Source organism: Aplysia californica, unplaced genomic scaffold (genome assembly GCF_000002075.1).
Source record: "Aplysia californica isolate F4 #8 unplaced genomic scaffold, AplCal3.0 scaffold00066, whole genome shotgun sequence".
Lineage (NCBI taxonomy): Eukaryota > Metazoa > Mollusca > Gastropoda > Aplysiida > Aplysiidae > Aplysia > Aplysia californica.
In genome coordinates this window covers 1,694,378-1,713,122 of record NW_004797336.1, presented here as the reverse complement: position 1 = coordinate 1,713,122, position 18,745 = coordinate 1,694,378, and the positions used below count along the sequence as shown (strand labels likewise).

General features: G+C 38.6%; 2 protein-coding genes across 4 annotated transcripts in view; both read right to left on the bottom strand.

Annotated features, from left to right (window-relative positions):
- The window catches only part of LOC101855326 (uncharacterized threonine-rich GPI-anchored glycoprotein PJ4664.02), a 114,904-nt gene extending 113,071 nt beyond the window's left edge, over positions 1 to 1,833 (bottom strand). For all 3 annotated transcript variants that reach the window (XR_220232.3, XM_005093595.3, XM_035968533.1), the window contains exon 1: positions 1,732 to 1,833. The gene's annotated coding sequence lies outside the window, so the exon portion shown is untranslated. The remainder of the gene's footprint in view (positions 1 to 1,731) is intronic.
- A 9,862-nt stretch (positions 1,834 to 11,695) lies between these two features.
- The window catches only part of LOC101855086, a gene marked incomplete at its 5' end in the record, with an annotated part of 83,739 nt that continues 76,689 nt past the window's right edge, over positions 11,696 to 18,745 (bottom strand). Inside the window, 6 exon segments of the mRNA XM_005093594.3 lie at positions 11,696 to 11,829; positions 13,210 to 13,324; positions 14,134 to 16,208; positions 16,683 to 16,818; positions 17,520 to 17,745; positions 18,162 to 18,437. Coding sequence (XP_005093651.2) covers positions 11,703 to 11,829; positions 13,210 to 13,324; positions 14,134 to 16,208; positions 16,683 to 16,818; positions 17,520 to 17,745; positions 18,162 to 18,437 — 2,955 coding nt within the window.

Here is an 18,745-nt window from a genome sequence, read left to right as displayed (position 1 = left end):
TAAACAATAAAAAAATTTTTAAAAGATAGAATAAGAGAGAGAGAGAGAGAGAGAGAGAGAGAGAGAGAGAGAGAGAGAGAGAGAGAGAGATCAGAGAGAGAAAGAGAATTTTTTTTATCAGGCCTATTAATAAAGAGTATTATGTTTACCTTTAGATTTTTATCAGCAGCACACCTGGTAGGTTGCTATTTCTGACCAAAAGCAAACAAACAGGAAGACAAAGTTAAAGTTACAAAAATAGAGACAAACGTGTATTAGCAGAAGATAGATGAAAAAGAGATTGTATGATCTTTGTATTCATTTTGTTCGGCAATTAGGAGATCTGGAAAATAGAGGAAGGTCATTAAGCATAAGACTCTAAGGAGCTATTAAGAAATTTTATCTAATTCACAAACAGTGAACAAGGATGTCCTAAGAACAATACATACATGTACTTTGTTTCTGAGGGGGGGGGGGGGGGGGGTTGCCCTGCTAATAAACACAGAAATCTTTAATTAAAAAATTTACTGACTATGATGACTTGGCTACCAGGAGTAAAGCATCAAAGACTATACTAAAAACAACAAAAATTCGTTTAGCTTCAATTTATACAACAAAGAAATTAGTCTGCTTAGTCAATGAATAGGGTTACCTGTACCTTAAAATAAAATGAAATACACACTGGCATATATATTAATATATTTATAGGCTACACTTCCACTTTGGCAGCTGTGTCCCAACAACCATCTTTTTCGAAAGAGCAGGCTAATAATAGTGTGATAAAAAAATACTATTAGATAATTTCAGCATCTATCAAAAGCAAGTCAAAAGTTTTATTAAGCAAGCATAATTCTTTTTTACGGTACAGGTAGGATACAAAGTGTGAAATACAAGATTTGTAAAGGGGTGATTGGACTCCTTCACATAGTACACAGTAGTAGGCCTACTGTCATTTCCTTTGTAATGATAATGTTTAAAAAGCATACAAATTACTGTCATTTTCTGTGGATATATTAATTATGCATACACACCATTCTAGGGGTTTCCAATGATTGTTAATTAATTGGCCTGAGAGGAGTGGATAACAATTTTTAAGGTGCAGGCTTTAGACCAAGGCATAGTCTAGTTAAGTCTAGAGAAGAGATCTAGAAATCTATATAGGGGCCTATACTTTTTTACTTTTGATCTCTTTGATCTAGATTTTATCTAGAACTAGATCTAGATCTAGATTCTAGATCTAGATCCAGATCTAGAGTCTAGAGTCTAGATCTAGATCTAGAGATCTAGATCTAGATATCTAGATCTAGATCTAGATATCTAGATCTAGATCTAGATAGATAATCTAGATCTAGATCTAGATCTAGATCTAGATCTAGTTGGTCTCTTATTTTCATTCTGCTGTATTCTCATAATAATGTACGCCCATAGCATGTTTTCATAGACCAAAACAGAAGATCCCCTTCGTTTCGTCAGATTAATGGAATGGTTTCCTTCGAGTAACATTACACACTCTTCCCCAAAGCCCCCTCATTTAAGCCCCACTCTCAGCCCTCGATGACATCGATTCTCTTATTCTCCCCCACAAGAAGGTAGGCCTAGAAATCGCTTGAAACGGGCGCGGTCGAGCCAGGTAAGCTTACTGAAACGAGAAACCACCTGAGAACATTCGGGTGCACAAGCTAAAAGAAGAATGGTTTCAGAAACCAAAACAGTATTATCAATAATATCTGACTTTTGAATATTATAACTTACCTGTATTCTGCGTCTCAAGTGAGTCAATGATAATTTCCAGACGAAGTCCGTGCGTTCTGCTAGATCTACTGTGAACAGCGGGCGGGCTGGGCCATTCAATGTTTACAGTGGTCGATAACACTGTAGTGTGTGGCAGAGCCAGCAGTTAAAAATTTCCTCTCTCCCTTTCTCTCCCTCTGTGTGTGTGTTTATGTGTGTGTGTGTGTGTGTGTGTGTGTGTTGTGCGCGCGCGTGCGTGCATGCGCGCGTGCGTGCGTGCGTGTGTATGTTTGACACGTACGAGTACGATTTTTCCCCTTTCTCATAAAATATTGCAATAGTTATATCAAGGAAAAACACCCCAAGAATTTAAAGGATCTAAATCAAAGGTGCAGTTTTCTAAGACTAAGTAGTTTATATAGATCTAGACCTACTACTAGAATTAGAAATTGGACGTATGAAACGTCGTTGCAATAATAATTTTATTATGAGGGACAAGTTCGTAAAAAAATGGGTGAGTACCATGACGTGGAATTGTTGAATTCCTCTGTGAAAACGGCCCGTCGCTTGAGTCATGAGACCAAGACCAAGTCTGCAGAGGTCTTTTTAATTGTAAATTGTAGGCCTACGACATGGAGGGGCGCAGTTCCCTTGGGAAATGGCTCTTGGGTGTGCAAGAGACCTTTGTTAAATGTCTTCATGGAATCTGCAGAACCTCCTGGGTGTGAACTCTGTCCTATCTTTACTATGGTACGGTACAAGTCCTTATAGTCCTTGTTGCCCCTGCTTGTCGGAGCGGTTGATTCAAGGGGTTGTTATTGTCCAATTTATGAAGGCCTATATAGGGCCTACAGATGGAATTTCTTACCCGCTCTTTGCGTTCTCCAATCTCCGCATCAAAAAGGTTTTGGCTTTGGTGTTGGAATACACAAGCATAGGAGAAATGCAGGCGTTCTGGTGGCCTATAATGCAGTGTGTCAACATAATAATATATACATGTATGTAACAAGAAAAGCAACTGAGAAGGTTAATTATGAATGGTTTGTCCTTTGAGAAGTAGGTCGTGAAGCCGTTTCTATTGAATGTAGAGCAATAGTCAGGCAAACACAAAAGTCGACTTGACATTTAGGTGGAAAAAGGATACTGAACATCATAAAATTTACTTAGACACTCTGTCCTTTCATGAACGTTTTCTAAAGTAAATGGATCATGGTTTGAGAAGATCAGATGAAAGTCAAAATGCTACCAAGAGCTCCAATTACTTTCCTCGTCAACAGTAGGCCCTACAGAAAAGACTCTAACTTTAGATACAAAAAAGTAGAAGGGGGGGGGGGACGAGAGATTTGAAAATTGTTGAGGAGCTACAGTATTGGACTAATCACAGAAACAAGCCTACATACAAGCGTTTCTTTAGTTATTATGTAGTGGACCTACATCAGCGAGTCAACATCCCCAGCTGGAGATGTGTCGGATATTCATGAAGCATGAAGCACGTGGTAGTAGGCCTACCGTACAACACAAGCAGGAGTTTGTGATTTTGAGACAATAAACGGTGGCGTGTTTTAGACACCAAGTTGTCACGTCTTTCCTGTCCTCTTCACCAACTCGTCAGAAAATGAAGAAAATTGTAATCATCAATGCTTTAATAAAGTTTAGTGCTCTCCAAGGTTAAAAAGCAAATTTGTAAAGATTAAAAAATATATAGGCCTGCAAGTGACGGTTAAATCTATTTCAGAAATTGCATCGATAGCAATTCCATTTTTAAAAAATTGATGCGTTTATCTAGGGATTCCCCCCCCCCCCCCCTTACACACTCACTGATACAGACACACACACACACACACACACACACACACACACACACACACACACACACACAGGCCCCACACACACACACACACACACACACACACACACACACACACACACACATAGGCCTACACACAGACACACACACGGTTGCAACTAATAAGATGGAGAGAAGAAAAACATGAAAAACCCATACGACAATATTATCATCCGAAGATGCACACGTTTTAGTCCCTAAACCTGTTTCCAATTCTTTTTTCTCCAACATCACGTCCTTCCAGTAGGCCCTATCTGATAGCACATGTGTCCTATTTGCAACGATAACCAATTCATCTTGTCTTTCTCTTCCAGCTGCTCTGAGGAGGAGGAGGAGGAGGAGGAGGGGGAGGAGGAGCAGGAGGAGGAGGAGGAGGAGGAGGAGGAACGTAGTGGGTAGTGGCGGCACGGTGACACAGGGGCAATAATAGACCAAGTACATTAGTGGTACAGGCCACCGATCTTCAAAATAAAACGGCATTTTTGGGGAACAACGTTAAAGTTGGTTCAGAGAGGTTGGTTCAGAGAAAAAAAAAGAACAAAAAAGGGGAAACTGGCGGAGAAGTGTTGAAAATGTGTGGTTGTGATAGCAGTATGATACACAACAGCAACAGTGACATTCGGACTCAATAAAACTTTAGTCTTGTTATCTCATATTATGTCTATTAACCCCTCTCTTTCTATGTTTGCTGATCCCACTATCCTGCTGATAAGTGTATTCAGCTTGTATTGTGGAATTCTTTGCATATATTACTCAATCAGTCCTTCTGATTTGAATTTTGGTAGATATTTCTGGAAACTTACTTGACCCAGAGTTTGACATTTTCCACAGCTCAGACAGGTTGTACCAGTCCTTCTTGGACGTAGTTTTTACAGGGCAGGGGTTTGTGAATCATAACTGTTTCTACTTCTTCAGGAGCAGCTGACATCATGATGAGGAAAGAAAGATTTCTACCATGTTTGCGGTTGCCAAACCATAAAAAATTTACTTTTACTACCTGGAGATGACGCTCAAATGAATGCAAAGAAAATGGATGTTACTTTATCATCAAAATTATTCCAATATGTAGCCTACAGTTTTAGGTACATCTCTTTCAACAGAGTAATGGTTCGAAAGAGTGTTCGGACCTCTGGTTTAAAGGTTATCTGCTCCGACAGGAACAGACAATGTTGGTGGAGATCATGCACTTTCCTGATACAACCGGAGAAGACTACTTTTTTGTCTCCGATACAACAAAATTTCTTTTTAATGCCTCTGTAATTTGTGACTTTTTTCACTTTCGTCTGCATTGCAGTCCTACACGCTATGACAGGATGCCTTCCCTTATTTCAATACGATGCTTTATAAAGAAATCAGGAAAGTGCAGGAAATAATCTGGCATCCTTTTGTTGACCCCTCTATTACTTTTTAATTTTCATCTTTGTAGAGAGTCCCACTAACCCTGAGAGAATTAAATCGTCTGTAGATTAAAACAAAAACAAACTGCAGTTGAATTAGCTTAAAGCAATCCCAATTACTCCAAAACAACCAAGAACTAGAAGAAAGTAAAATTGCCAGATTTTTTCTTCTATTTGAGCAACCTCTCTCTGAACTGAAAACCAAGCTACACCAAAGGAAATCCAGCAGTCCCAAAGATTTCACTTTAAGCAAACTCCACTGCATGTCTCAAGAACAGACAATCGTACAATAAAATCGCAGTCAAAAACACAGGTGTAGTGGTCACTTTGATTAATACTGAAGGCACATAGATTTGGCACAGACAATGCTTATCACAAAAAGTGAGACTAGTTGTCAACCAGTATCTTCTGTACAAGACAAAAAAGGAAAGTCAAAAGGATAATGGAGCAAGCTGAGTAAATACATATTTCGTCAAAATTGCAAAAGAACATAAATACTGACCACGATTTGAAAGCTTATCAATACCACATTTCAAATATTGAATCTTCAGATCATGCCATTTCCTGGACCATAGTTTTTATAGATTGGAATACAAGTAGTGAATTATGTGATTGCCAACAATGCAAAAATACATACTTCTTGAAGTCATAAAGAAAATCATATGCCTTGAAGAGAACCGTACTGCAGCAAGAATATGAAGGCTGGTTGAAATTATGGATTTCCACTTTGTCTCAGGTCTTGCAATTTTTGCACCATGGAGAAGGTGAAGGTCAATTGCTCATTATACAGGCTGCACAGATGGCAGAATGAAAGGGCTGGGGGTTGCAGTTAAAGCTATATTGGGTAAAAAATTTGAGGAACTCGTCTTATCAGAAGGCAAGAGCCAACAGTTTGATCTCTCTCTCAAAGTTATGTTTTGGCAAAGACTATTTGCGGAGTATCACTTTAAGTGCTTACATTATTCTGCGTCAATGGGATTGTTGGTACCTGTGAGTGTGACAGCAACTTCTTGCAATTGAAAGGAAAACACATACCAAAGAGAGAGAGAGAGAGAGAGAGAGAGAGAGATGGAGGGAGGGAGGGAATGAAAGAGGGAGGGAGAGAGAGAGAGAGAGATAGAGAGAGAGAAAGAGAGAGTGAGAGAGAGAGAGAGAGAGAGAGAGTATAAAGAAAGGAAATAATGGAATGCCTTTTCATTTTTCGTGCAAAAGGCAAGTATCACACATTCAGCAACCAAAACTGAAAATACACAAATAGAAGATTTACATAAAAAAGAATACACAACCATTGAAAAATGTGTTCTCATAAACCAAATTAAGGTAAAAGAATTTCAAGTTTTCATTCTTATTTGATTCCATTTAACAAGCTGTTTTTGTTAATGCTTGTATTATGTATATAATTTGTATACAGTTATGTATAGAGGGCCTACATAAATATATAAAATACATAACGTATCATTGTGAGTCATTGTGGTAAAATCAGGCACATGTCAAAATAATAAATTCTAGAGCAACATCATTTTTTCACTTGTTGGGCAATTAAAAATCCTTTTTTTTTTTTTGGCTCAACACCTTTAATATCCATTTAAAAACTCATTTCTGCGTGGATTTCACTGAAAAACGTTGATCAAAGGTGCCAAAAATGTTCATTCGTAGTTTCCAAGAACACTAAAGCTTTGAAAATCACAAAAACTTGATGGTAATTTTCTCACAAATTTTTCCTCTGACATCGGCGAAGAGCTTTGCCACGACCCAAGCCCATGCCCATGACCTTCAGAGGTGGAGACAGCGGGTGCAGCGTTCAGCAATGCCATGCACCCTCAACCCCGAGAAGGGTTAAGGGACTCATGATCATGATCACGACCAGACAAATCCCACCTCCTTTAACCATAGTTAATCTCAAGTTCTTTTCAAGATAGATGGGTATTTTTTCCCCCTCAAAACCAAGACAAATGAACAAGTTTTAAGATGATACCAATATCTCCATAAAATATATCCCAAAATTGGCGAGAGTCTGATTCCACTGTGTCATGACACACATAATATTAATGCTGATTGCTAGTCTCTTGGGACAATTTATTTGGAAGACGGCATATTTACGAGGGATAATGTGTGTATGTGACGCGAATGTTTCTGAGTGTGCCGGTGGTTTCAGGTATCCTGTTAAAATCTATTTCAAGTAATAATGCCGTAGTGTGTGTGTGTGTGTGTGTGTGTGTGTGTGTGTGTGTGTGTGTGTGTGTGAGAGAGAGAGAGAGAGAGAGAGAGAGAGAGAGTGTGCTTGCATCTGAGTCGTTTTGTTTTTTGCATGCTTCATTTGCATCAGCAAAAGAGTTTATAGGAGCATTTTGAGAGATTTTCATGATACCTGTTAATCTGAGAATGCACAGCTACATATAATAAACATCAACAAATGACAGTTTGTTTTAACTTTTATCAACTCAGTTGTCTATAAAATATTTTAAAGAAAGCTTAACATTCTGTGTAAAAGGACAAAGTATTTCCTTGGTGACATGTGCTTGATTCTGATTAATTTGATTAACTTTTAAAATAATTCATTTGAAAGGATTACAGTTTAACTATTTCGGTGAAATAATGCATCTCTCATATGTGGTACCTTATTTTTAATTACACTAGTTGTGCCTCCTTAAGTTATATGTTCACATGAGTCACTGATACACTCATGAACTACTAGAAGGAATGAGATGTAGATTCCTTTAGAACATTTTTTAAACAGAGAAGGACTTTAGTCCTACACCTTTTCTGACTCTTTCTATAGTATTTTTAGTGTTTATCTTGTCATAACATGTTCAAATGTTGCTTAGTGATCGAGATCTGACCAACGTTTTTTGTTTTTTCATTTTCAATGTTAGCCTCTTTATGACATAATCAAATTATATTAGAATTAAAAATGTATTCACAGAGTGGAGCAAAATTACAAGCCTACTGGCTGAACAGGCAATGATAGACATCAGCTAGTAATTAGTCACTTCCTAAGTGAATTTAAGTCCTCTGGTACATTTTATATTCTGATCTATAACGATAATTACTCTAAATGTTGTTTCTTATATATAGTCTTATATACAGATTTTATTATGGCCTAATCCTGAAGTATCAAGTGACTTAAATTTAGCATCCACCTGAATGAACATTTTAGAAATTATGAAACAGAAGCAGATCTGAAAAGCATATTGCCTAGCAGAATTCTAAAGCATTAAAAGAGAATCATAACCTTGAGTAGGGTTGGAACTGAGTAGAATCAGTTGACAAATAACACATATTTAAGGAAGTGATGTGAATAGTAACAGATTATAAAAATATACTTTGGGACATTTTACTGGAACATGACATTATGAAATCAAGAAATTGTTAACGTGATTAAGCTTGAGAAATATATTAAAATGATTCATATGTTAAGTTACACATTTGACTGATTAGCTTACAGAGCCATAAAAAATACCATGAAATGAACTGTATAGTGACATATAGTTACAACCGCATGTGTGTGTATAGATATATATATATATATATGTATATTTATATATTTTCTTATACTTCTTGATAAAAATCACACATAGAAGTTTAAGTAAGTATCTCTTATTCCATTCACTTGCCATGAAAATCAAATTTAAAATGATTTACAACCATAAGGCAAATGCACTAAACTTCTTTTAAAAAATAAACAAGAGGATTGTTTTAGCCAAAATTCTTTGAACATCAGACAGAAAATGTTCACAATGCGAACATTATTTCAAATTGGTAAACATCAGTATTCTATAAACAAGAGAGGCCACTGGTGCAAGGAACACCAGCCATTGTCAAAATTCAAGAATAACAAAACATGTCATATGTATTCACATAGAGAGGGGACATCAAGATTATTAATTACATGATAGTTTACATCAACATTATTTCTTTATCTCTCACTCTTTTGGCTAATCCATCTTTCTTTTACATTCCTCAAAAAGCATACACTCATACTCATGTAAATAAAAAAAAATTTTTTATCCACAGCGGGCAAATACACACATCAATGGTGTTGTGCTCTAACAGTTTAACTAGTTGAAATGGTAACAGTTCTGCTCCAACAGTGTAACTAGTTGAAATGGTAACGGTTATTCCCTAATTAAAATTTTTCCTCAAGATCTAAGATAGACAGACATTAGACATCCATCATGACTTATTTAGCTATTTATAAAATCTTCTTGAAATTCATTTTGAGGAGGGAACGTTATATTGACAGTTGAAATTTTCGGAAGAAATCAGTCATACTGTTAAGTCTGTTTTGAAAAGAGTTATACAGCGCTCGCAACTGCATAAGGTCATATATGAGCGTGTGAGACACTCTAAATATTTTCAGTTTTGGTTGGAATTTTGAATTTTGCTCGGGTGGCGGCCGAAGCCTATACATACTGATTTTGGACCACCAAGTGATCTTTAATGTTCGCAACTTGCACAAGAGACCTCTGAGATATTTTGCCCTTGTCCGACAAGGCTAGGTGTCAGATCTTACATTCCATAAGATAAGGGGTGTGGCTGAAAGACAATAGTAAGAAGGAGCCGAGGAGTAGCAGTAAAATGACTGCAGAAAGAGTCAGGAGCCCAGGGGAGGGGGCAAAGGTGGGGTGTAGGTGGGGGCAGAAAGTGGAGATGAAAGCAGACGACAAAACATGGTTAGAGAGCAGGAAGGAAGGAGAAAAGATAACATTTTAGAGAAAAAAAATTTCAGTCTCTGCAGTCAGGTTTCAAACCCGGGACCTCTTGAAAAACACTGTAACTTCTAGACCACAAGAGCCCCTCGTTATACTGTTAGAACATAACACCATCTGTATACATATACACACATATTCACTCATCATTCACAAACACACGCATTCATACAAATATAAACACACCCTCACCCACACACACAAATACCCATCCATACATACAAACATATACATGTATGTACATATATTGAACTTGCTCTTACAACTTACAAGCACTTGTCTAAGACAATCAATCACCTGTACAAATGCCCATTTCCCATTTCTCACCTTGTGTTTTTTTGTGTGTGTGGGGGGGGGGGGGACTAGAACAACCATTGTTCTCCTCAACAGTGGGTAGTCATCTTGACTGTATATATTTTATACACATACAGACACATACATGTTATATAGTGTCAGTGCTCTGATGGAACCTTATTAACTCGAATTTTTTGCAAAAGTAATAAATATCAAATGCAGATTATAACTACAAATGCTCAAAATTGCACTTTAAATTCTGTGCAAATCTCACTACCCACCACAATGACATGTTCGATCTTTTGAACCTCACTAATGCAACAGCAAGGTTTAAAGGAAGCACCAGCTGAGTGCCAGAGGTCAGTAGTGAACCTCACTATTTTCCTCCATATGGTCACTTACTTTACTGATTTCTCTTGATGTGTAGAGGGACAAAGAGATTTTCACCGAGGCAAAATGTATAATACCTCACTAGCCGACCATCGGGACATCATAAAACGACCCAGAGCACGTTAAACACTGTGCATGTACAGACAACCCAAAGATAGCGAGGTTGGTCGAGAGCAACCGAAAGCTACATATTGCTCTGTTCTAATCTTGCTAATACCTTAGCAAGCTTAAGCAAAGCAGCACATGAGATGGAGAACCTCGCAAAGCAAATGATGTTTTGTCACTAACTCATATTGTGCAATATTGTACTCAAGCAATCATGCACTTCAATGCAAGATTTTTTAAATCAGGTCCATTGGAATACATTGGCAAAATTTGACTGTTCAAGTATCAACATTAACAATGATAGACAAATCTTTTGTCTCTCCTGCAAACTTTAAAAATTAGAGTCAACAAGATTCCAACCGAGCTTCGATGAAATATGTATTTCACAAGTGCACGTACGCGCACACACACACACACACACACACACACACACACACACACACACACACACACATACACACACACACAGAGATGTATCATCATCATCATTGCCTTTCTCACCCTGCACCAGGGTATAGGCCACGGACAAACCCCCCCCCACTTTTCTCTATCCTGAGCTAGCCTCTTGATGTTATTCCATGTCTTCTCACTTTTCTGTACATCGATTTCTGTGATTTACAGAGATGTATACAAACATCTTAATAATATTATTATATTATTATGCGGGCAGGGCTTCTGTACTATGAATCCTTTCAACGAACTTATTCAAACTGAGATTTATGAGCTACCGATAATACAGTATCATAAAGACTTACTAACATGTTTTCATCCAAGCGAACACTGCATTTGCAAAATACGCATACACACACACAAACATAAACATACATGCACATACACACATAGACATATAAACACACAAACAAAACACACACGCACGTATGCACGCATGCACACACACATATACAGTTAATCTCTTGTGCTTTTTACTAAGCTACAGAGAGCTGAACACTTTCTGATGAATTCCATAGTTATAGAATAAGACGATGATGACAACACAAGCACCAGAAATGGATAGCTGCACTGACAGGATGATCATAGCACACTGAGTCAATGGTCATCAAGATTTCTGTCAAATTTGTAAAAGACATTAACCAGTTTGTTTCTTTCCAATGAAGGAGAAGTGGGTGAGGTGATGTTCCTCCCTTAAACAGTAAAAAAATATAAATATTCCTGGGTCATCACAAGTCAGATCTGAAGCATAACACGTCCTGTTAGTGGTTTTCTTAGTGTTCAAAAATGTTTTCTTTTTGGTCACATGGTCCTGACTGCCATTATATGGACAGGCCCTGGAAGTAAACTTTTGAACATCTGGTGGGCATCCAGTAGGGTCATGTCCTTCATGTTCTGACCATTCACTGACAAGAGGCAATCTCCTCTCCTGTGGAGTTAAATAGAGACTTGTTTAGTAAAAAAAAAATGCCTAGATACATTGGTAGTTTGTAAAAGACAAAAAATGTGCCACGACACAGCGGAATCAGGCCCTCGTCAATTTTTTGGCATATGGAGCTATTGGCATCATCTTAAAGGTAGTTAATTTGCCTTGCTTTCGATGAAAAAAGTGTCCATTTATATTGAATAGAAGTCGAAATGTTTGCGATTGAAGAAGTTGGGACCCCTGGTTTCAGAGGTAAAATTAGAGAGAAAATGTCCGTCAAAGTTTGGTGACTTCCACAGGTTAAGAGTTCTTGAAAACTGCAAATTAAAATTTTTTGTACCTTTTATCAAAGTTTTTCCTTAAAGTACACACAAAAAAGAGTTTTCGAAAAGGTGTTGAGCCAAAAAACAAAAATTTGAAAAAAATTTCAAAATTGTCAGAAAAATGCTGATTTCTCGAATTTCATTATTTTGATGAGCACCTGATTTCACCACAATGCCTAACATATGACAACCAAAGACATAATGAGAACCAAGTCCTTTTTAAACGGCAGTACAGTAGTCTCCGCCAAAGATCCCACTGCTTACGATTCATTTCGCTTAAAAGATCCCGTTGTTTTAGGAAAACAGAATTCTTACTACACAAAAACCACCCTTAAGACCTCGCCTTAACATGAGTCACCTTAGATTCTTCCCTTGGTGCATCAGCTGAGATCCCGTTTGCCTAAGATCCCGCATTTTCCTTGCTCCCGAGCACTGGGATCTTAGGCTGAGACTACTGTACCAAAAAACCCCTGTCTTTATATCTTTAGTTTTTAGTTTTAGTAGAGTTTTTACAGTGCTCGCAACTGCATAAGGACATATGAGCGCCAAGGGGTGGATGTCAACAGAGAAGTCGTTACAGGGAATCAGGCTTACTCTGCTCACCTCTCTAGCTTCGACAGCACAATGTCTGCTTCGACTATCAAGGCATCCCAGAAATAGAGGGTCACAAGAGTGGGACATAAATACAAAAAAAGTGGAGGAAAAATGACGATAGTAAGGATTAGGAAAGAAAAAGTTCCCTGTTGCAGTTCAGGCCCAGTTATGAGCATGACATTGATGAATCAGCCCATTTACAATTCTACTGTGCACAAGAACAGGTTAATGTACCCCCTTTGGGAATGGCCTAAAGCTATAGACACTTCAGTCAGTAGCACCGCCCCGGGGGGTATATCTTTATATCTTGTGACTTCAAGAAATGTTTAACAGGTATGAAAAAAACACATCCTTTTCAACATAGTGCTGTGAAACGTTTCCTCATCGGTGAGTCTCAACCAACAACAGAGCAGCAGTTGCATGAAGAGTAACCTTTGACAGACAAAAGTTAGTGATGATAACTTACTTCAGATGACTGTCCAGATCTGCTGTGGAGCCTCGTATGATGTCTTGGATATAAATATTGCTGATGCCTGCAACTATTTTTCGTACAACATTGATACCAATAGATGTTCCTTCCTCTGGAAAAAAAAAATTAATATACAGTACTACTCTGAAAAACAAAATGTAAATACACTACCATATAACATTCTCGCATACAACAAATGGCACTCTATTTTTTTAACCTCAGCATTGGGTCGGATTGCAAGCTATTATCGTCAGTCTTCATTTTTTAAAGACTGAAACGAAAAGAATTCATTTGACTTCTCTAATGAAGAAAAGTCTTAATTATTAAACTTGTGATTAAAGACTTTATATGGAATAGATGAATTCTTATCATGAATGATTAACAAAGCATTTTGGAAAGCCCATATGCAACAAAAACATTAATTTAAAAAACATTTATTAAAAAATTTATTAACTCATAAAGTTCATTTATACGCCCTCTGGTGAGTTCCAAGTTGAGCCTCATAGTCATTCAACCACTATACCTGTCACTGCCAAGGGTGATTTGTTGATGTCTTGGTTTGTTTTACAAATCACTCACTTTGATCTAATAGCTTTAAAAAAAATTAAACCTGCAGTGGCTTCTACTACCGGACTCAGAGGGACGGCCAAATTTTCTTTGGTTTAGTCACTTTTTCAGGTTAGAGAAATTGCTCAAATTGAATAAAAATCCAGGATTTTATTGTCTTTCCTTCTTCTGCAGTTTTCAGATAGTTTGAGCAGACCCCACTGTATCTGAAATCCAGTCTGTTTTATAGTTCAGAAATAAAAGTTAAATTTTCATTTAAAATGGAGGCTTGTACATCCTTTTTGTTTAAAAAGCTCATGAACATTCAAAATAATTCAGATTTCTTTGGAACAAAATAAAAGTATTAGTGCTTACCCTTGTTAAGTCGGACTTCAAATGTACATCGGGTCTGAGGTTCATGTCCAGAGGCCCTGACTTGATTTGACATACTGTGAGCAGATTTGTTTGCACTTCCTTGCCGGACACTACTGATGGGTGACATCTGAGGAAGCTTGCGAGGGGCCATCATGCTGGGGGTTGGTGGGGTGCTGCTTGCCATGTGCAAGGAGTTTGGCTGAGTGAAATTGGAGGGGTTATCATAGGACGACAGAGCTTGGTCTTCAGCAGATGCAGACTGAAATGATGCAGTGGCCTCATTAGATCTGTAGTGGTAATAAGATGCTTGTGAGAAAGACCTGAAGGAGGAGGCTGATGATGGGTGGGGTAGCTCAGCACCAGGTCCGAATGTCTGTAAAGGAGATCCAAAAGTTGAGAAATTTGAGGAGTTGCCATTGTCTAAAGGTGGTAGAGGATGTGGCATGGAAGCAAGTCTAGCAAAAGCTCTATTGTGATGAAAGAAAGTCAAAGCTGTATCATCAAATGGTTTTGTAGGAAATTCTGTGTTTTCCTGTGTCATTAGTAAATCTTGTAGCAGGTGCTCTGCTTCCTTCATTTTTGAAGAGGCTTCTTGAACATTTTGCAGGTTATTATACTGCTGAGAATGTTGCGTCATAGGCAAGTTTTGATACTGACCCGTGCTGTGCAGTGCATGGTAGTGATCAACAGGTATGTGCTGCGTGTGTGGGTGGTTACGGCGGCCTCCACGTGGGAGAGAGGAATAGCAGCCTGTAGTCATAGAACCTTCAGAGTACTTCCTGCTTGTCTGAGGTGCAGCCGCTCTGTGGGCATTTTTCTCATTGACTGACATTTCATACGAGTCCAGACTACGTGGCTGGTCCAGGCAGCTTTGTGGGTGCTGGCCATTAGGGGGACCATTTGTTGAATGGAAAGGTGAAGGTGAAGAGCTATTATGCTGTGGTCGAGGAAGCGTTTTTGATTCTGAAGAAAAGTTGCTATATTGTGACTGAGCAACATTGCTAGGTTTATTCACTAACTGCGGAATTTGCCTCCGCTGTCCAATCAATGGTGATGATACATCAATCTGCTTTCTGTTTTCTGCCAACTGTTGATCAACACGGTCAACAGCCTTGGATGTAGATGCAATATTTTTTTTTCTCATAGCAGGAGATGCATTGCCTTTCTTGTGGTCTAACTGGACCCTGGACTCCACAACTTTGACCACACTAGTGCTCTTTGGGGGCAATGTGTTTGACTTGTTTGCCATATCCTGATCTATGTACTGCTTTCGTTTATTGGTAGGGGTGCCATAAGTTGCATCTCCTGGCTTAAAACTGTTCAGATTCATCACGGGTGAGCTCTGCGCTACATGAGTTTCCACAGGCTTTACTTGCATTTTTACCACAGAACTAGACTTTGGAGAACTGACCACCTGGTGTGGGACAAGGGGAGATCCTGACTCCCTATGGATAGGCTGGTGGTGCCTCTCTTCTATGTCAGTATGTCTTTGGGCTTTCAGGCTGGCTGACCTCACAAAGGGTTGTCCCTCTTGTCTGTGTGTAACTGACCTGTGCACATTCGTGTCGTCAGACATTCTGATTGGATGCTGAGGCAGTACCACAACACTCTGAGACATCCCAGCACCGGCTGAGCTCAGTGTGCTCTCCTCCTGTGCCCGGTCACTTTTAGGGAAAGGAGGTATGTAGCTGACCTTTCCTTTACTCTCATTTGCTCCATTGATGACGCCTCCCGGTTTGGGTGCTGGCTTTGGTTTGGGGGGCAAGAGTTTGTTTTTATGAGTGTCTGGGCTAGGGCGCACTGCATCTTGCTTTGAAGGCTTCTCAATTTTGCCCTGTTCAAACAAAGTTTTGTGTTCAGTTTTAGGCAGATTACCATTGAGAAATCTGTCTGATGGCTTGTCTGAGTTTACCAGGAGAGACCCATTTAGCCTGTGCACAAATTGGCCATCCAATAGGTCTGGAGGAACTTCACTCAGACTGTTTCTGGGTGATGCATATGGAGAATGATTTGGTGTTGACACTGGACTTCCATCAGGAGATTCACGAGGAGAGGCACATGGGGAATTCCGAGGGCTGTAAATGAAACAAATTAAGACTTTACTTTCAATTAAAAAAATTTTTTGGGGTGAAAACACAGTCTGTCTGTGTGGATGCATCTGCAAAAGATTTGTAAAGGAACCTGTTGTCTTCAGACATAACCTGATAATATCACAGAAGTGCCAGTATGTGAGCTATTAAAACTTGAATTAGTCTCTCCATAGAATGTCAGCCACTAGAAAAAGAACTGCTTCCATCTTAAAACTAAGTATTGGCTTTACTAGACTGTTAGAGAAGTTGAATTTTAAAAAGTGTGGAATATAAGCCCTTTGTCATACAAATTAAGATTTTTCCATATAAGCATGTTGTACATCAGTTGAAAGCTAACGGAATGCTGAAACAGAATAAATCTTAACCTTTCCCTGTTGACATTCTTTGACAACAAGGTCTTGATTGCAAATGACAAACATAAATGATATACAAGAAGTGTCAGCAAGAACAATTGATCACCTTGCTCTTGGGGATGTCACTCTTGACCTAAAGGTCAGGGTCACAGCACCACGCTTCAAGGAGCGGAACAAGGACAACGCCGCTTGGTGAGTTAGGCCCTGAAGAGGCTGACCGTTCAGTTCCAAAATTTCATCCCCTGTAGAGAGGTTACAATTTATAAACATAACAACCTCAAAATGAACTCACAATGAAGTCAACCTACTTTATTCTAGAGGAACCAAACATGAGAGTCAATTTTAAACACGAAACTCATGTCAAAGGAGACGCAAAGCTAAAAATGAACCAAGTCATAGTTTACCATCCTATGTCATCAACGTCATAAGGTGTACAGCACTAAAAGTCTCCACACTTCCCATTTTTTGTTTTTTAAACAGATTACTAAATATTTGCTTTTATCATCCACAATATTGTGAAAAGTACATAAATTTTCAGCATGCATTTGGATCGCAAGGACTCTTAAGTGTATATATAAATATTATAAGAAATTGGAAATCAGAGGCAGTGGCAGCATGTATTTGAATGATTACGTATTTGCACTTAATATTTTCTTTCTCTCGATTTAAAAACACAGGGTTACCTGGACATGGCCTGTAATATCACAGCATGTACACTGAACAGGTAAAGAAACCAATTCTGATTAATTTAAATATGAAAATTGCCAACACTCTGATATGGTTAAATGTAGACTACATATTAAACATTATAAGTTAAAGTGATGGCAATAAGAAGGCATTATCATTATAGGGGTGTTTTACAAGGTAAACTTTCTCTCCACAAACACATATTTAAAACACTAAAGAAGCTCACAGCACTCTATAGTCTACACAATATGCCTACCTTCTTTCAGCCTGCCATCCTCAGCTATAACTCCATGACCAAATATCCGCCTGACAAAGATGCCAATGTTCCCTTTAGGCGAATCTGATCCTCCAACAACACTAAAACCCAGTCCTTTCCCACCAGCACCCTTGAAGACAGTTATAGTTATAGGTACACCCGGTTTCAGTGGTCGAGATGAGCCTGCCACTCGTGGGGCTGTTCCATCTTCTACCGGTTGGAATTTCTGGGGACATTGAAAAAGTGAACAGATTTGAAATCATTGATAAAGAGTTTCTGCTAAACAGATTTAAAGCAATTAACCCATCCAAATCTTACACAAGAAGTATCTGACAATTGAAATCACTGAGAGCATGTAGGAGCACAAAACACATTTAAAAAAAATCCCAGCACAATCTAACCGCACTTTGAATAAGAATGAGCGAAATAGTTTGGAAGTATTTTGTACTTTTATAAGCACAAATGGAATATCAACTAGATGACAAATACACAGTTTAAAAAATCAAGTTATAATCTTGTTCAGCTAAATTGGTAAAATTCAAATTTGTTTCTAAAGAGAAAAAGAAAATGACACACCATTAATTAAGAAAGAAAGAACTTTGACTCCAATTAAGTTGTATTTCGTGGCCAGTTGTACGGTACCTCAAACAATTCTTCCCATTTCATTATCGTTCCACATGGTGTCTGGGCAACAACTTCCGGCAAGGACTGAGGACCGGACGATCCCTCTCCAGTGGTCATTACCCCATCCTGGAACTGGCTGTCACCCTGTCTGTTGTCACAGGAATAGTCTCCTGATGGTGCCTGGGAGTTGCTTGACATGCCCTTATTGGTGCGTGCAGAAAAAGCGGGGGAAACAACTCTGGGACCATCCAGGAACTTCGTGGATGGTGATGCCACTGATGAAGATTTACGTATCTGATGCAAAAGAAAGACAGAGAAAGAAAACAATATTGACAACTAGGTAAAAAAAATAAGGGGAATACAGTATGTTTAAACAAACAAGTGGGACCTTTTGAGCAACACGTCTGACGTTTTGTGTCTGTTGGGGAAATAAAGTAGCAAAAATGAAATGAATCTCTCTTTCTCTCTCTCTGTCTCTCTCTTTGTCTCTCTCTCTGTCTCTTTCACTCTCTGTCTCTCTCTCTGTCTCTTTCACTCTCTGTCTCTCTCTCTCTCTTTCTCTCTCTCTCTCTCTCTCTTTCACTCTCTCTCTCTCTCTCTCT